The sequence below is a fragment of the Cupressus sempervirens genome, chromosome 5, assembly GCF_028749045.1.
Source record: "Cupressus sempervirens isolate cs-2001-9-10 chromosome 5, ASM2874904v1, whole genome shotgun sequence".
Classification (NCBI taxonomy): domain Eukaryota; kingdom Viridiplantae; phylum Streptophyta; class Pinopsida; order Cupressales; family Cupressaceae; genus Cupressus; species Cupressus sempervirens.
In genome coordinates this window covers 280825139-280845597 of record NC_143122.1, presented here as the reverse complement: position 1 = coordinate 280845597, position 20459 = coordinate 280825139, and the positions used below count along the sequence as shown (strand labels likewise).

General features: G+C 35.7%; 1 protein-coding gene across 5 annotated transcripts in view; it reads right to left on the bottom strand.

Annotated features, from left to right (window-relative positions):
• The window catches only part of LOC149555672 (protein S-acyltransferase 8-like), a 71766-nt gene that overhangs the window by 18257 nt on the left and 33050 nt on the right, over positions 1-20459 (bottom strand). For all 5 annotated transcript variants that reach the window (XM_089829797.1, XM_089829800.1, XM_089829798.1 and 2 more), the window contains 2 exons: positions 14496-14801; positions 12905-13138 (listed from right to left, as the gene is read on the bottom strand). In XM_089829797.1, the coding sequence (XP_089685923.1) occupies positions 12905-13138; positions 14496-14801 (540 nt within the window). The remainder of the gene's footprint in view (positions 1-12904; positions 13139-14495; positions 14802-20459) is intronic.

Below are 20459 nucleotides of genomic sequence, written 5' to 3'. Positions count from 1 at the left end.
GTTGGGTGGTTGAACGCCCCAATGATACCTTTTTCCCCATGATTGAAACACGAGCAGGAGAGACAAGAACAATGATCGCACAAGATGGTCCTCCACCAGCTCTAAACCTTTGTCCAAAAAGAACACTGAGTATTTTATTCAATTAGTTGCAAGTTAGAATGTTTAGAAAGAATACTTTAAAATAGTAAATTCGCCTATTGCAAATGCGGTTCAAATTATTTATATTCTTTAATTAAGTAATTAAAATTGTTAGCTTGTTTTCAAATTTATTTATTGTTCATGTTAGAATAGAATAAGTATTTCCAATTGCTTATCTCAAAAAAATAAATAGTATGTTACAAAATGCAACTCCATAACGTAAACAAGTACTTTTTGCCTTAAACAAATATTTTAGAATTAGTAAACTTTGTTTCAGATTTTTTAGCATGTTACAAAAAAGAGATAACAAGCAAAAAGTAAAAAGATGATGTGTTAAAGCAAACCATGAGGATTCGTAAAAATGTAAGTGTGAAAAAGAAATCCTAAGAAGGGGTCAGAATCTGACCACCTCTTGGGATTGCAAAATTATGCCCAAAAAAAGAGGCTAAATCCTAACCCATTTATGATTTCCAGATGCACCCTTGACTCCCAATCGCTTGAAATAGGAGAAAACAAAATTCCAAGTCAAGATGGTGATGAGATTTGGGGAAATCATGTAACGATTTAGCCTCAAAACCTCTCAATCACAAATCAAAAGTGGTGAACTTTAAACAATGATCATCGAGGAAGGTTCAAACGAGCATAGCTGGAAGCTAAATGGTGATAAAATTCAAGAAAATGATATTAAATTAATCCCAACTAAAGGGCGGAATCCACCCACTAGTTAGAATTTGTAATCCTAGCAATCTCCTAGTCTCCATCCAGACTTGGACCAAATCAGATCGCTGGGAGGATTTAAGGAAGTCCACGACATGGTCTCGAGACTAAAACTCACCTCATTCGAATGGAATGTCAGCCTTAATGGAAGAATCCAAAGTTAAAGTGTACTTGCAACTTGAACTTCTCTAAATGGTGAAGTCATCATGCACTTGGATCCTTCAAGATGAACTTAGATTTCCAGAGGTAATCCAAGTTGGTGATAATTTCTACACTTTCAAATTCTGATTTTTCTTGTCCTTGTTTTTTGCTTTCTTGGACTCCATTTGGGTCTTGATCCTTGAATTCATTTTTCAATAATCTGATTTTGGACATCCTCATTTGAAGTCCTTGAGCTATCTTCTTGTTTGAAGCTTTTGAGGTTGACCTTGTAGCATCTGTTTGTTCTCTCCTTGAAATCTTTAATTTGGCCCCATAATCTCCTTGATCTCTAGCTTCTCCTTGAACGATTTACCATAAAAAACAAAGGCAAGCTTTCATTAAGCTCACAAATTTGATAGGAAATAAACATAATGAAGGAAATATGAAATCAAATTGCATCTAAAGTCCCCTTTCTTCTACATCAAAACAAGGAGGCAAAAGGCACTTGACCAAATTTCTCATTCTTCTTGCAAATCCCAAGTTTGATTTCATTGATAAGATAATCTTACTCCTGCAACTTTGATATAAAATTTACTTCAAATCTGGAAAATCAGTGAGTTTCAATGAGTAGCATGCCCAGATTTTGTCTATCTTAGCCCCCCTTATCTCTGAGTTTTGAAAGGAATTTGCTATAATGTCCAAAATTGATGCTCTATGAAGTTTCAAAGTTGCTCACAAACGGCAATTCAAGATTATTTATCTCTCCAATGTAAGTTCACTGTCTTAATGAGACCTTGCTGCCTTCTAAAGAAAATTTTGCAGCGTTATGTCAAGGAATTCGCCATCTTTATAGGAGAACTAAACTTGTTTTTTATTTATGAGAAATGAATCTTTATCTTTCCTTTTCTACAGAAAACCTCAATCTTGACAAGGCAAGTTTACATTGGACCAGCTTGGTCTTTTTAGGCCAATTAAAATATTCCAATTCAAACTTTATTTCTTACCATGCTGACCAACTTGATCATTGAGGTGATTAATTTTAATTTTGTTTCTTTTAGGTCCATATATCGCCTATTTTACACCAGCTCCCTGCCAGATTTCAGCTGATTAATCTCCTTGTTTGAATCCATATCTCATTGATTGAAATTGTTTTTATTTCACTTTTGAATGGCTGATATTAAAATCTCAAGTCTTGGTCAATTTCTCCATGATGGATATTTTGAAGGTAGAGGACAAATCTTGGATGGAATTCCTTGGCTGACAGTAATTTCGCAAAGGTATAAATTAGCTCCAAATTATCCTTAATGCATTTGAATCTCATTGGTGATGGCAAAAAGAGAAAAAATTGCCTTGTTATCCTCTCAAACTGTGCAAGTTCGGTCTCCTTGTATCCCTTTGCAGCCCATAGCAGGGAATTTGGGATGTAAGGAATAAAAACTCCTCTCCTTCGAAAAATTCAGCCTCTTTTAAAGGCCTCATTTCATTGGTAAATCCACAAGTTATTGACAGATTTCATCATTTTGGAGGGCTAGAAGGTAGTTTGCTGTTGTCTGCATCCACTTTTTCTTTGAATTCTTGGTGGAATTTCTAGGATTAGAGGAATTCCAATCTGATCTGATCCTTAACTGTCTTGGCTAAAAAAATTCGATTTCACCCTTCAAAATTTTGTCAAAGTTCATCTCTAATTACTGCCCTTAGCCACACCAAATTCCGGTGTTGTTCAATTTTCTAAGCAATCTCATGTTGAGGGGGGCAGAGATTTTGAATTTTGAGGAATTGTTTTGGGCAGAAATCCTAGGATTACAGGAATTGCACCAAGATCTGATTTTCCTTTGATATTGGCTTCTTCAATTTCTTATTTACCTTCAACATTTCATCTTTAAATTTGTTAAACTATCATTGTTTGGCCTCTTCCTTCATCGATTATTTCTTTTCCTCTTCGGCATTCGATTTACATCAAAATTTGTCCTCATTATAGGGGCGGAGATTTTGGTGAGAGAAGAAAGATCAAGGGTGGAATTCCTGCAAATAGAGGAATTTCAACCTGATTTTATGCCCCTTTCTTGCTCAAAGAAAATCTGGTCAATATCCCTCACCACATTAATATTTTTAACCTCCCATCATCACTTCCCAATCCTCACAACTTGGGTGTTTAATTTCATGAAGGAAGCCAATCATTTTCATCTGCAGAGATTTCAAAAGTTGAGGAATTATTATGGGCAGAATTCCTAGGAAGAAAGGAATTCCGCCACCCTCCATTAGCATTTTCTTGCGTCACAAAAGTTACCTCTTACCTCACAATTTCATGATTTTAATCCTAATTTTTTGTTCCCACGACTTAGGCATTTTGACCTCATCAAAGTTTAGTGTCTCTTCTTGGCCAGAGGATTAAAGGAATTTCTTACAGCAGAATTCCTTGGAAGAGAGGAATTTCGCCACTCTGCACCATATTCAAAACTCTCCTTTTACCCTCAAAAATATCATCATTTTCACCCGCTTATCCTCAATTTTTTTCCTCCTCATGACTTGGGTACTTAATCCTCATCAAAATGGTTCTTCTCCTTAGGTGGAGATTTTGAGGATAGAGGACAAACATTGGCGCCTTGACTGAGGAATTTTCGCCACCTCTTGGTCTCTTCGTCCAGACATTCAATTTTTAGCTTGGAGGACGAAGTGATTTACATAAAATATAAGTATAATCCTTTAATATAAGTTAAATCATGTTTTATATAAATATTGTCCGGATGTTTGAAATTGGTTTCAGCTTCATAGGAGTTATAATAAAGATTCTACACTTTGGGAGCTTTCAAAAAATTACAGATAGCCAAATTTCAGGATTTAACATGCCTTCAGCAATGTTACCTCCCACAATCTTTCCTAACTTTCTAAGGTCAAATTGAGACAGGTCGAGGATTTTCAAAAGGTTCTAACTCATCATCACTTTTGCTTTGGTTTCAACTCCATATCCTCAACTAGCTTATTAGCCCAGCTCTCACCCACATGCCGGACAACCTTAACCTCCCAGCAAGTCAAAATTGCTCAACTCACCTTTTCAACTTGGAGACTTGAAAATTGCTACCAAGACCACCTAAAACCACATAACCTACTACCAAATATACATAATTCTAAAACTAAATCATTTCCTAGTAGTTATCTATGATTCTAAATCATTTCATAGTATGAATATATGAATCAAAGTCATTGTGATTATAAAGAAAATAATAAACAAAAAAGAATAAATTAAAATTTGAAAAAAAAATGTACGAACCTGAGCACAAATCCAGATCCGGCATCCAAGGTATGAATCCAGTAACTAGGAGATTTTCTAATGCATATGCCAAAGAAAGTATAATATTGAAAAGAAAACCTACCCTGATAGTCTCTCAAACCCTTGAAAGTGCAGAGACGAGCCACTAGAAGTCAACCCAAACAGAAACCAAATGAATAATATCAAAGCTATTACCTTCGAACCCACAAAATGGAAAGAAAAGTAAGTAATATCAAGTGTTTGTTTGCAAAACCAAAAGTAAAATAATTGTTTTTTTTTTTATGAAGTTATACTTTCTTAGAGCAGATTTGAAGAAATTGTTAAAAATGTTTTATCACTGGAGAGCACATAGGGAACCCAACCAGAGTTAGTGTTTGCAAAATCAAAAGTAAAATAATTGTTATTTTTTATGAAGTTATACTTTTTTAGAACAGATTTGAAGAAATTGTTAAAAATGTTTTATCACTGGAGAGCAGATAGGGAACCCAACCAGAGTTAGTGGAGCCTTGTGGGGGCTTTACAAACCTTTCTCTATATGCAGATGCAGAATCCTATTTTTTAGGAGGAGATTGGGAGATGGTCTAGGAGGCACTCTAAGTCATTCTAAATGGTTTGACACAGTTTGATACGGTCTAAGACAAGAGTGTACCCCAGGCTGTCGCCTCTGAGAGCCGCTAGAGATAGGTTGATGCTGCCGAGTGTGGCCTCTGCGAGGTCTCACGGATCTGGTGTGGCCCGAGGAAGGGCCAAGAGACCGCTTTGTCCTTCGGGCAGGAAGCACAGGCATGAAGAAGAAAACCCTAAAACACCAATTAGGCTTTGGTATAATAAGAGAACATTTGGAGGCCTCATTTTTACAGCTCAGAATTGAGTTTGAGCTCTGAGAAAGAGCTTGAGCAGAAGATTCAAGCTTTCGAGAACAAAAACTCCCTGAAGATCAGAAGGTGGGACAAAACCTCAGCTTTCCTTTGGAAGTCCTGAATTCACCATTAGGCATATAGGTAGCAGCTTCAGGTGTAACAGCAGTGTTGACTGCAGAAATATTTGTGGATCAGACCATTTAAAGAGCAGATTAGAAGGATAAGGTTGCAAACCTGGGTATTTTGAGCATTATTTATCTATAATTGTTCACATAAATAAACAGCCATGCCTACCTTTCAGCAATTGTAACAACAGCCAGCTAGGACGTAGGGTTTGCAGGCATATACAGGATCTGAGTTCAGAGATGTTTGCGTCTAATATCTCAGATCAGAATTTTATGAAGAATGTTTATAGCTGCATGCAGAGTCTAGAAGTAATTATCAATCGCAGATTTGAAGTACTAGGGTTTTCTTTAGCAGATTAAAATTTGATGCCCAAATCAATTTATTTTATGCAAAATGAAATGTCTAAGTAATAATCAGACCTGTAACTGACTGTATGGGTAAGCTGTGTCGTTTAAAGCAATCATTAGTTGTCACTAGTTGGACTATATATTGTGGTATCCCATTTTATTTATTGGAAACCAAAAGAAAAACCCCAAAAAATACAAAAAAAAGAGAAAACTCGGGAAAAAAAAATTTAAAATATATAAGGAAATCAGACCAGATCGGGGAGAGGATCATTCAACAATGCCCCATGTACGACTCATAATCTCCCACAAGCCAAGGAAAAGAAAACAAACTTCTGAAAGAAAATAAAATCCTGGTGCAGATGAAAAAAGTTAAACACACCACAAGAATTCATGTAACAGCTTCTCACAAGGAACAAATAAAGGAAGAAGATAATTAGCATGAAACAACGGTTATGTTAATTCTGTAACATTGATTTCATATTGGTCTGATTGTACAGATTGTACAGATCTGATTATGCATGAAATGTCTTACTAATAAAGGCCTATATATAATTGTCCCTTCTTTAGGTGTGATCAATGTCTCTTTGAGGAAATGTTGTTTAAGAATAAAATCGACCAACTTAGTTTAATCACTAACTAAATCTATTCCTCTATTGGACGCCAATTAGAAGAAAACAATTCAGGCCGACCTAGAGAGGGACATGTCCCTATGCCCCTTGGTTGCCATAATTATATAAGGTATGATTGTAGATAAAGCACACAAGAAAATATAAGGCCTGCTCCTTTAGCATTCATAGCCTCATATGACTTATAGCAGATATAATTATATTATTGCAGAACTGTACATCACAAGAAGACTTAATATACTGTCCAGTATTGATAAAGACCATCTTCAGCAATAGTAAAACCATTATATCACTTGGATTGGTAGCAGAATTTGCAGAAACTTTACATGGTATCAAAGCTCTAGTAGTTGAACCTAGGCTCTGCAAATTGACAATCAGAACTAAAATATCTGGCAACTCCTACCTTCAATGGCTAGCACAATCAGACCCAAAGATAGGTTTGATGGAAAAGAACACTTCGTTGCCTGGAAATTCAGAATTATGATGATTCTTGAAGACAATGATGTAATTCAGTTTGTTGATAAAGAATCCAAGCGACCTAGTGCTGATTGACATAAAACTATATGGATTAAAGGAAACAGGAAAGCCATGCAAATCATATTAGATGGGGTTAAAAATGAAATAGTACCTATGCTAATGAAACATCAGACAGCATTTAATATGATGAGTGCATTATTAAATGCATATGCGGTTAACAATGCGACTAGAACCCTTGCACTAAAAAGGCAACTAAATCATACACAGATAAAGAAGGGAGAATCTATGAATTCATACTTCCTAAGGGTGGCTAGTCTAAGAGATGAACTTGCAAGTATAGGGAACATAATTGAAGACAATGAGCTAACACTTATAGCTATAGATGGGTTACTGGACTCATGGGAAACATTGTCACAAGGAGTAAGTGCTAGAGACAATCTTCTAGACTTCAATAGACTTAAAGGAGATTGCATTCAAGAAGAGTCTAGGAAACTTAAGAAAGAAGGAAAATTGAAAACTGAAAATGAAGAACTTCATGTTCTCAACACAAATTCCTATAAAGGTAAGAAGAAGCACTTGAAGAAAAAGAAGGGTAATCAAAGAAATGACAAACCTAAGGAAGATTTATCCAAAATAAAATGTGAAAAATGTGAAAAATTTGGACACTATAGATTTAATTGCCCTCATAATTCAAAGCAGCAAGTAAATTGTACAAATGTTACTAGGAAAGAAGAAAACTATGATCCTGAGAAATGTGTATTGTATTCTACACTTTCAAATGAAATATCAAGCACGGCATGGGTAATTGATAGTGGATCATCTCGACACATTACAAGATACAAAGAAGTACTAGACTCAATATCAGAAGAAGTTCATGGTGAAGTTATGATAGGTGATAATTCCAATCATGTAGTCAAAGAAAATGGGAACTACACCTTGAAACTGAAGTTGGGTATTTCTCGCCATCTCAAAAGAGTACTCTATGTACCAAGAATAAGAGGAATCTAATCTTTGTTACAGCAATTGAAGATGGACATAATGTTGCATTCATGGACGGTAAAGTAATGACCTGGTCTAAGAACTCTTCATTTAAGAAATCAAAGTTGATTGGTCAAAGAAAGAGATACTTGTATGAATTAAACATAGAACCTATTCGAGCCTTAATTCATGAAGCTGTTGATATAAACAAAATATGGCATAGAAGGTTAGGACATCTAAACTTCAAAACTTTATCAAATATGGAGAAGATGGTTACTGGTTTACCTAAGTTGAATAAAGATCATTCAAGCATATGCAAAGGATGCGCTCTGGGTAAGAACACCAAAAGTCTATTTCATGATAGCACTAGAAAAACTAACAATGTTTTGGAATTAGTCCACTCAGATTTATGTGGACCTATTTGTTCCTTCTCTTGGAGGATTCTGGTACTATATACTTTTTATACATGATTTCTCTAGGTAAACATGGATTTACTTCTTAAAATGTAAAGAATCGAAAGAGATCCTTAAGAGATTTAAAGAATTTAAAACCTTGACTGAAAACTTATCAGGACACAAAATTAAAACTCTTAAGACTGATAATGGAGGGGAATATAATTCAAACTTGTTTAAAAATTTTTGTAAAGTAGGAATTAATAGGGAGTATATTGTTCCTTATAACCCACAGCAAAATAGGGTAGTAGAAAAGAAGAATAGAACAATTATAGAAGCAGCAAGAGCTATGATATTTGATCAAAATTTAGAATATTATCTTTTTACTGTTGTCTATATCCAAAATAGAAGTCCTCACTCTCACCTTAGAGATAAAACTCTTGAAGAAGTCTTTTCTAAGGTTAAACCAAATATAAAACATCTTAGAATATTTGAGTGCCTAGCATACATACATGTTCCAAAAGAAAAGAGAACTAAGTTAGAACCCTGCGGGAGGAAAGGTATTTTTGTGAGGTATAGTGAAACATCTAAGGCATATAGAGTTTCAATACCTGGTCAGAAAAACATTGAACTTAGTAGGGATGTAATATTTAAAGAAAATTTAGCATTCAAAAGATCCCTCAATTCTGAAGATCCTACATATATACATAGTTTTGAAGAAAAACATGAATCTAAGATTCAGAGGGAGAACATTGAAGAAATTGAAGATGATATTCAAAATCTTAATCTTGAGGAAACTCAAAATCCTAAGAAAAGACCACTTTGGGCTCTTAAGACTGTAGAGGAAGCACAAGACTTTGTTGCACGATCTGGAACCTTCAGAGAAAGCAAAAGACCCAAAATATTTTCTAATTATACAGCAAACATGAGTGATTTATCTAAATCAGAACCAACCAATGTTTCAGATGCTATGAAACATACAGCGTGAAAGGATACTATCATAGAAGAATACCAATCCATTATTAAGAATGATGTTTGGGAAATCGTTCCAAGGCCTGAAGGAAAATCTGTTGTTTCTTCTAAGTGGATATTTAAAATCAAGCATGCTACTGAAAGTAGCATTGAAAAATATAAGGCCAAATTCGTAGCCAAAGGATTCTCTCAGAAGGATGGAATTGGTTATGAAGAAACATTTGCTCCAATTGTCGGATACATCTCTGTAAGAGCAGACCTAGCTATTGCAGCATCGAAGGGATGAAAAGTACATCAAATGGATGTGAAAAAAACATTTTTGAATGGAAAGATCACAGAAGAGGTATATTTGGAGCAACCTGAAGGATTTGAAACTCATAACGCTAAAGTCTTTGTTTGCAAGCTCAAGAAAGCTCTCTATGGGCTTAAACAGGCTCTAAGGGCATGGTATGAAAGAATCGATAAGTATCTCTCCAATTTCATATTCTCCAAGAATGAAGCTGATCCAAGTCTCTATTATAAAAAGGATAAAGATGATATGATAATTTTGATACTATATGTTGATGATTTACTAATAATAGTCGATAATCATCTTATAGATCAATGCAAGAAAGATCTAAATAAAGAATTTGAAATGAAATATTTAGGACTTCTTCATTACTTCCTAGGACTAGAAGTATGGCAGAACTTTGACAGCATCATACTTAATCAAGGAAAGTATACATTAGACATCTTGAAGAGATTTGGAATGTGGAACTGCAGACCTATGTCTTCTCCTATGGAGACTAATCTAAATAAACTTAAGGAAGCAACAGCAAAATCACCCTCCACAGATTCTACTCTTTACAGAGAGATGATTGGATCTCTTATGTACTTGGTAAATATAAGAGTTGATATTTGCTATGTTGTTAATGCTTTAAGTCAGTTTATGTGTGAGTCAAAGAAGATTCACCTAGTTGCAGTCAAACACATCATGAGATACTTACAAGGCACTCTCAATCTTGGCCTCAAGTATGAGAAAGTTGACTTGGACTTACATGGGTACACAGACTCAGATTGGGCTGGAAGTGTTATTGATAGGAAAAGCACTTCAAAATGTTGTTTCAGTTTAGGCTCAGCGATGATATCTTGGATATAAACGCATCAGTAGCACAAAGTTCCACAAAAGCTGAATACATTGCCGCAGCAATGGCCTCTCGGGAGGCAATTTGGCTTAGAAAGTTACTTGTGGGATTATTTGGTCAACCCATGAATCCAACTGTAATTCATTGTGATAATCAGAATTCCATCAAGCTTTCTGTGAATCCAGTTTTTCATGACAGGTCCAAGCATATTGAGATTCCTTACCATTATGTAAGAGATATGGTAGACAAGAATACTGTAAAATTAGAATACATTTGTACTACAGATCAAACAACAAATATTCTTACCAAACCTCTCTCTCGAGTGAAGATAAATCACTTCAAGAAAATACTTGGTGTCGTTGAATTATAATACATTTGTATTATTTAATTATTAATGAAATAATTTTTAGTTAAAATTATTTTTGTTAGGCTATTGACTATTATGGGCTCCACCATTTGTATTCATTATTTAAGAGGTGACGATCTTTGAGATAATGAACACTTGGATAAAAGACATTATGAGAGATGACAATCTCTTAGATAATGTACTGAACAATAGAGAACTACTGTTAGATCTGGATGAGTTCAAGATCACATTGTGATATAGACATTTCTATGCCTATGAATCACAACTTGGATAAAGGAAGAATTTAATCATTCTTCGGATTTTGTCCTGTGAACTAGTAGATCTTAAACTCAGGATCATATTGTGATATAGGCCTGCCAAGACCTATGGGTCACAACTTGGATAAAGGAAAAATTTAATCATTCTCCGGATTTTATCCTGGATGTTGCATTCCAAGCAATATTGTTATCACAAGTATAAGTGATAAGTCATATCACAGGGATAGTAATATGACATGGTATCATGTGTTCAATGATACCACATGCTTAGAAGATCCAGATAGCTATAGAGTATCAATCTATGCTCATTCATCTTAATTGATGATGCTAGATATGTTATCTCTTAATATGATTATCAAGTTAAGAGGGAGTGTTAATTCTATAACATTGATTTCATATTAGTCTGATTGTACAAATTGTATAGATCTGATTATGCATGAAATGCCTTACTAATAAAGGCCTATATATAATTGTCCCTTTTGTAGGTGTGATCTGCATCTCCTTTAAGGCAATGTTGTTTAAGAATAAAATTGGCCAACTTAGTTTAATCACTAACTAAATCTATTCCTCTATTAGAAGTCGATTAGAAGAAAACAATTCACGCCGACCTAGAGAGGGGCATGTCCCTAGATGCCCCTTGGTTGACATATTTATAAAGGGTATGATTATAGATAAAGGACACACGAAAATATAAGGTCTGCTCGTTTAGCATTCATAACCTCATACAACTTATAGCAGATATAATTATATTATTGCAAAACTGTACATCACAAGAAGATAAAATAATAATATTAATGTTCAACAAAAAACAAAAAAGGGTTTATGGGACTGAGCATACAAACAAAAGAGCCGGCCAAAGCAGGAGCACCAAATAGTGACTAAGAAGAAACAAAACAAGACATGAACCAAGAAAACCAAGGTAAGGACTAAGGATCCTTCCTTGGTACAAAGAAATCAGTCACAGAAGGATATAACCATGGACAATTCAGAGACAGAGATCGTCGTCGAGAACCACTAGAGGAGTGTTGCTGCCTGAAGAGACTGGTACAGTGTCTGAATGGTCTGGAGGGTGTGATACTGGATGGTCTTTTCACACACCGTGAAGGAGACAAAGGTGAGAAAAACGCGGTGATGAGCTGGTCGGAGGTATGAGAAGACTTAATATACTGTCCAGTATTGATAAAGACCATCTTCAGCAATAGTAAAAGCATTATATCACTTGGATTGGTAGCAGAATTTGCAGAAACTTTACAGTTAGTAGTACAGAAAACTAAGAGGACAATCACAAACCCCATGTTTAAGCACACCAACTAGTAGAGAACTAATGTGTTTGTTCATTTGCTTGGTTGGCATCTTTGCTTTTTCTGGTTTTATGTTTACTGCTTTACAATTGGGACTTACTTTTGTCAAATATCTACTATTACGTTGACAAATTAAATGGATGATTCAAAATCCACATTTATGCCATATGGTCTTTGTTCTAGGAGATATCAAACAAGATATTTATTGGTTTATAAAATTAAAAATTCTCATTTAGAGGTCTCTACAGCTGTTAACTATTTTCAAATAAATCCTTATGCACAATCCATGGTGTACCAGCTACCCTACAACTACCCTGCAAGAAATCAATGGCCCACCCAAGATTTTTTAAAAAAACCATCAATCAAAATATGTCACCACCACTCAAAATGTTATCTGAAATGTGGAAGGATAAAGGTGAAATATGACAGTTGTGATGCAAAGATGAGCAAGTAAACAAACCCATGAAGTAGGAGCTAAGCCCCCTGACTAGCTCAGATACCAGACAACGCCTCTAACTACAAAGTGGATTTGTGATTGTCAATAAATATAAATGGCCCGCTCCATTCCTTTTCCTGCCTGTGTTGTTTGTGTTGGTTGGTCTACCCTATGGACTTCTGCCATTGAGAATATAGCATTGCATTGACATAATGGATGCAAAACTTCATAGTTGCTTTGAAAATATCTTTCGACTGTAACTTTGCTCACATTAAATTAAGCTTCTAAGTTTTATACATAATGCATAAAAGTTCTATCTAGTCATAAAAATTATAGATAAATCATAAAACTCACATAAGGATTTGGCTGTCACTCACCTGATTGCTGCTTATAAGGTACAAATGAAATATAGTAAGACCGCCAACAAACCAAACTGAAATAAATGTGTAAATCATAATTATCACTGCTGCTGGAGATTCTCTCATTGCCTCCCAAACACTACGCTCGCCACCATTCATTAGAAACTTGATATACAGGGCTGACATTGCAAATGCATATATGCAGAGAAGAGTTGCTGAAGCAACAAACATGAAGAAGAAGAGATAATTTCTCTGCCAGAAATATAAAAGACATCTATTTCAGATTATCGGCAATATCCAGATGTTGGCAGTAAAATAGAACAAACTTATGGAGATAATGTTTGTAATCTGAAAACAGGCATAATTTTAAATTGGAAGCCTTGTGAACCACATACATAATGAAAAATATATCATTCACAAAGGGTCAAATATGGATAAACATCAACCAGCTAACCTTAAAGAGCAGAAAACTTCACAAAACCTCGAAAACCACTTTGATACCAATGCCAACTGTAATAATTTCAGTAGCTACCATAGTTCTTCCAACAGATACTATACCCTTTAATTTCATATAACATTTCCCAAATAAATTAAATATCTACATACATATATAACAGTTAATTAATAATTACTAATAATCTGCACATGTGAGCACATGCCAAAAATTGGTTACTGAATCAGTTTATATCACTGCCAGAAATAAGAAAATAAAATTGTTTCAGCATATACAGCCAATATGCATGAGACGAACAACTCTGCACATTTACCTACAAAGAAGTCTACATAGGAAGTAACAATTTTGATAGCTACTTTGGCTATAGTTATGCATCATGTTCTATGATTTTGGTTCAACTGTTGATCGCTTGCTCCCTTTACATTTGTACATAAGCAAGCTACAAACATTTAGGATTAACCTCATGATACAACTGAAATAATCATAAGCTATCACAGTCTTCTAAACCAAAGGCTAAGATTTTAATAGACTGTTACTGAGCAGGCTTCCTGCCCGTAGTGTATGAAACTTTGTTCTGAGCACCACTGAGATGCATGTGACCGGTCCACAAAGAAGCACAATCATGCACTGTAAGTTCAACACAAAAGAAGAAAACTTGAATACAATATCCATCAATAGCATTATGTGTTAGGAGTGTAAATTCATGCACTTACAAAACTTCTGATGGTATGAGTCTACTGCTAATTTAACTGAGAGCAAAGTTACTGTTAAAAGGTAACTACTAGATAACTAAATGCTTCTGTCCACATTTTTTTGACGCAGAGGTCTTACACATATTGAACATGTTCATCTGATAATTTTAAGATATGTATAAAAGACCATCCTATGATAGTTACTGAAAATGACTCTTTACATGGTAACAACAATCTTATGTCCACAGCTTCAGTAAGATAATATCTACATAATTGAGAAACCACTCTTATATGAATGTCAAACAAGTGAGCGGATAACACAGAATATTCTTTGAATCTGAGTGCTTTATTATGTATTTTCCAAAATGCATTTAACTTGAACATAAAGGGAAGAAAATACAATATACCTAAAAATTGACTGCTAGAATCATTGTAATGGAAATCTGATAATGAGTTAAAATACCTGTCCAATGCATTGTCCGACCCAAGGGCAATGATGGTCAAATCTTTCCACACAATTATCACATATGGAGCAATGGGAGCAGCGTGGAGGACGATATACCATGCAAGTCTCACAGTATTTAACTTTTACTAACACTCCATTAACAATTACATCTTTGGTACGTGGAAATGATAATCGTGGGGTCTGCCCAGTAGAATGTTCAGCAAAACTTTCAGGTTCAACCAAGTCATCTGGCTCTGGAGGATGTAAAGCACGGGGAACAATACCAGGGTCCCTGGCAGAAGTAAGCAAGAGCAACACAAGAACCTGCTTGACAAAATTCAAAATATTATATATGATAAAATGCAATTACATATGTGAAATGTATAAAGATGTAAAACCTCAAACTGTTGCAATCAGGGAGAAATCCAAAAAGAAAATGTATTTGTCACTTAAATTAACTATTAAATAACATCATAAAAAATTAAACATTTTATGTAAGTGTTCAATGTTTTTAAAAAATCTAATCACAGTTTTTGAAGATTTTTAATAGATTAGAGGAAATAAAGATTGCGGCCAAAAGAAGCAACAAACAGCATTTAAAAAGCCTTAAATTACACCGTTTGGATTTTCCATCGCTAAAACAGGAACAAGAAAGACAGGCAAATGAAAGGAATTACACCAACAAAATGAAGACCAAATAATTGAAATGATACATAAAATATAGCAAAGATGTGTGAAGGGATCCTGGGAAGGAGAAGTGGTTGCAGAATGAGTTTTTGGGCGCAAATGGGGACAGGAATGTGCAGAAAATTGGCATTAAGGATTGGAGCACAAACAAGAAGCAAGGGGGGAAGATCAAGGCATGGGCAAAGGAAAAAACAAACTGGAACCAAGAAAGGTGAAGACTGCATACAGGATGGAGTTGAATAAACAATGCTCAGATATGATACACTGCACACAGAATGGAGTCAAGAGAAACCAACGATCAGATCTGGTTTCCAATAGAGCATCAGGCAACACTGGCCTCTCCTCAATCACGCACCTTTGACCCATTATAATTGGCACAGCATGCCGAGCATGCAAATGGGTTGGAACCTCCCTGTTTGGATTTGGAAACCTCAAGGTGCACAAACAGAACAAAACCTGACCATGCAGTACCTATTGTTTGGAGCAGATTCAACAAGCTTTACCAAGCCACTGTCAAATCCACCTTCCTCTCCCACAGTAGAGCTTGTCAATCAAAATGGAGGCTCTCTCTGCTCTTTGGAGATGTGGAGGTGAATTTCTCTGACGAACCAACAGAATTCCACATTTCAGATGACTATCAATTCGATTGTTGCTGATTTTGGAGATTGTTCTTTCATTTTGAGATTTATGCTGAGGCATCCTTCTTTTGGCTTGATATTGAATGGGCTAAATCTACCTGGACTAATCTGACTATCCCTGTAGCTGAATCTTTGGATTTTGGGTTTTTACTTTTGTATGTTTATTTTCAACTTAGTTGCAGATTGTAATTTCGTAGTTCAAAATGGGAAGCGTCTATGCAGCCATCATAATCCAAATTTTATCCAGAAGGGACTTTTTCATTTTTAGGTTTCTTTCCCCAACTCTCCTTGGTAAGATTTACATTCTGGTGGCTTGATAGATGCTGGCTTCAAAATGGTCCATGGTTTTTTGGGCAATCACGCCTCTTTCTCATTCCATGGACACCTTTACTGACCCAGCCACAAGCCAGATCATAAATGTTCCCATCTAAAGCAGGCTTTACAATCTGCCCTTTGTTCTGTGAAATCTTGATCAATCAGAAACCTGATCAATCAAATGGGTTCCTTTGTTAGGCTAGATATGTAAGAGATGGTTGTTGCATGTAGCTTCGTTAGGGGTTGTGCTATCGTAGACATATCAGGTTTATAAAGCTCCAAACTATCTCAAGACCTTATATAATGCAGCCTATGGAGTCTTTACCTCCAGTGCAGCCTAGAAAGGCTTATCCTCCAGTCATTTCTGTTCATGATAACATGACTGATATTTCATATGAGCTAAAGGAAAGTCTAAATGATACGAATCCTGATTATTTTGATCATGAAATTGTGTTGGCCCCTCCACAGAAATGTGAGATTTCTTAAGACTGTGCTATCATAGACGTTTCTACACCTTGCTCACCTTCTATCTAGATTCACTCTTCCTTTGGTTATTGGACTCGAGTTTTAAAATTTTAAGGGCTTTCATTTTGATGCTCTTGCTGAAACAAGTAGAGTCAAAATTGACACCTGCACTTTCCAGTGCTTATTTAGCACCAGGCATGTTAGCCTTGAAAAATAGATTAAGAAGTCTGGAATTCCGGATGCTGATTTTCTTTGGAGAAATCATGGCTACTTTATAGAGCCCAAGCAATCTCAAGACCTGATGCAATGCAGCCTATGGAGTATTTACCTCCGGTGCAGCCTACAAAGGCTTTTCCTCCTATCATTACTGTTCACAATAACATGACTGATACTTCATATGAGCCAAACAAGGATTGCTTTGAGTCGGAAAGCACCTTTCCTTTCATGAGGGCTTGGATGATAGAACTCCTGATTATTAAGATCATAACATTGTGCTGGCCCCTCCACAAAAATACGAGATTTCTTAAGCTGTAAGAAGTAAATCAAAACCAGATTGTGGTGCCTTGAAGATGTAAAAGGGGAGAAAGTCAGAGGCAGAAAAACTAAGCATTAAAACCGAGGAAGCCATGGAGGAGAGTTCAATGGACCAAGGATGCTCTCATTTTTCAGAATAATAAAAGAGTTTAATTTTGTGTTGGTTTGGATCCTTCAGCTGTTTGTTTTATATAGCTGACTCTTCTTGTGGATTTGTGTCTTCCTTTCTTTTCATTGTAGTTAAATTTAGGTTTCTCTTTGTCCTCTTTCCTTTCTCTTCCACTTCTTTCCTTCCTGCATGGTAGGTTTGATGTAACTTGTATTCACTTATGTTTTAATAAAGCGGCATGGGCTCTCATCCAACAGCTTACAGATTAAAAGGAAAAGAAATTGAGATGATACAAAACTGAAAAACAGACAAGAATTGCTTGACAACTGCCTATACATCAAGCCCTAGGGGCAAAACAATATTTCCATTAAAATGAAATTTGCAAGTACCTGTTCTAAAATGTATCTGATCCTCCAAGAGAATGAGGATAAATACAATTAAAGATGAATACTTTAGGAACTATAAAATAAAAATAAGTTGGTTATTTATAAATTATTATTGAACATAAATGAAATATACATATAACGTATACACTAGCAACAATTTACTATGAAGAGAATAATTACTACAGAACCACAGATGCTCCCTCACAGAACTGTACTCTGTACTTTTACTAGCTCCTCCACTTGACTGACTAGAACAGTATACTACATAGGAAATCAGAAGTGGTGAAAAAGTTGTGATTCCTAGAAGCTAGAAGGATGATTGGGTTCTTCCCACACCCTTGATTTCTCATGGTCTGTTTTAATAAAATCGAGATTTGGGAATCAGCCAAGCAATTTTGTGATAAAGGATAATGTAAGAACTACTTAAGAGACTGTTTTGCTTGCATGATCACCTCTGCCAAAGTCTGCAAGCCAGATGCAAACCTTTAAGGGCATCTAGGAAGAAACTCTGAAGCAAGTAGAGGAATCTGCTTTAGTCATTGTTACAGCTGCTTATAAATTGACCACTTTCAACTTGCTGGAGGTTAGAAAGGTTAGAACCCAATTGTGCTTTTACCATTATGAAACTGGATAATCGAGAACATTTGGATTCCTCAAGACCAATGCATTCCTCTGATTAGCCACTATACGGAAGAAAGTGACCTGTCATAATCTAAGTAAACAGGAGATTTTGACCTTTACAAGTGCCATGCTTGCTTGCAATAACAAAGACTTCATTGGCCATCTCCTCGTCCATCACTCTGGTGCAAGGGAAATCTACGCAAACTATTTTATCGGCTGGGTCAGTTTTAAAACTCAGAGAGAATAATTGATTTTCTTTACTAAGACTAAGAAATCCTCAAGAGACTAGAATTCTGCTCTGACATAGGTTTCCCAGAAAATTTAGATTGAAAGTCAGTCAAAGAGGACTTGTATATAAATTTTCTCAAAAGAATTGGATTTTGTGTGAACTCCTGCGTTAAAATATGGCTCAATGAATTTGAACCAAAAGTTACACAATAGAATTCTAATATTAATATGTATTTGACACACGGCAGAAATCACTCCTTATCAATTTACAAACTAAAGGGGCTTTATGATGAATGGTTCATAAGGTAGAACACTTGATGAGGTAACAAGCTAAGTGGATTTGATCCTGAGGGAACTCCATGGTTAACTACATTCAAGTCAGAGTACCATTGGCATGGGTGGCTTCCCTTAAGTAAGTCTCAATGCTTCACCACTGTCGGCATCACCTTGATGCAATGAATGCTAAGGAGACAATTCATTCTCATCAAAGATGGGTTTGTGCAAACTATTACTCATGAAATATGGGTCAATGAGTTTGAATCAAAATTCACATAGTTGAGACTTAATATTTATATCATATTTGACACGTAATGAAAAAAAACTTCCACTTGCAATCAATGAGCTAAAGGAAAATATCATGCATGGTTCATAAGGTACAATACTTGCAGAATATTTTGCAAATGGGTAGCAAGCTAAGTGGGCATGTTCTGGGGGGAAGCTCCATCCCTACGTGCTTGAGTTGTGGTAGTATTAGGATAGGCAGCCTCTTGAGAAGTCCAAATGCTTCATGCCTATGAGCATCACTTTAATGCAACGAGCGTTAAAAGGACCATTCATTCTCATGAGATATGGGTTTGTGCAAACTACTGTTCATTAAGTATGATTCAATGGATTTGTAATAAGCATCCCTAATTCCCTATGGATTTGCCCAAATTTTTGCAGTCTTGTTCTCTGAATTATTTTGTCAAACAGTTTGCTCCCTTTCTACTCACAGAATTTTTTTCTGATATTCCTAGTTAAATAATATTGTTTGGTGGGTTCAAGGAAGCAACATTCATAAAATAAACTAACAGAAGAAATAGAACAACAGATGCCAAAGATATCCAACAACTATTGCCGATTATATTATTCATTCATAGAGGTACATACAGAGATAACATCTGCAATTTATATTTTGACCTGAAGGGCAGCAAACCACATACTTTGGGATAAACAGTGATGTGAATAACTTACAGCTTTAACAGCTTTAAATTTCATGCATCTATGCACCAAGAAAGTGTTCAAATATCAATGTTTGTAACAGAGATAACTCCTAGCAAGCCGCAAATGACTTGTATCCATGCTATTCTGTCAATATAGGTCCCACAACTTCGCACAGTGGCCCAGAAAACTTTAGCCAGTTCGTCCCCCTATGGATGCTTGATGTTGGGCATATAAGACTAGTAGTGTGAATGCGCATAAATGCTAAACCCTTGCGTCCTCTAAGAGCCATGTCCAGCATATAAAAATGGATAATATTAACCTCCAACTGCCAAGCTGAAGTAAAGCTCTCATCAAACAAAACTATCAATAACAAAGCTTCCCAACCACAACCAAAACCAATGCACAGCTGTATATATTTGAAACAGCAATCACAAGCAAGATCTAGAGCCTCAAACGATGCATCAAGCGCCTGGAAACTTAGTCCCCAAGCCCAGCAAAAACATAAATAATCAATCACTCGAAATTTTGAAACTATTCTTTCATAACGTCCAAGTAAATTTAGTCGCGATGCCTAATATATACCATATTTGGCATCCAATAATGATAATTAAAAAAGGCTCACGCCATGAAACATGGAAGTCCATGATTGCAGAAATAATAAGGTGGCCACACCAAAGCAATAACCCAAGAATCCTCCCTTTTCTTTAGTGCATTCTATCTTTTAGCGCTGAGTTACACCCTTTGTTTTTTCTTGATTTGTCTTCAAGGCACAGACATTTTTGCCTTTTCAAACTGC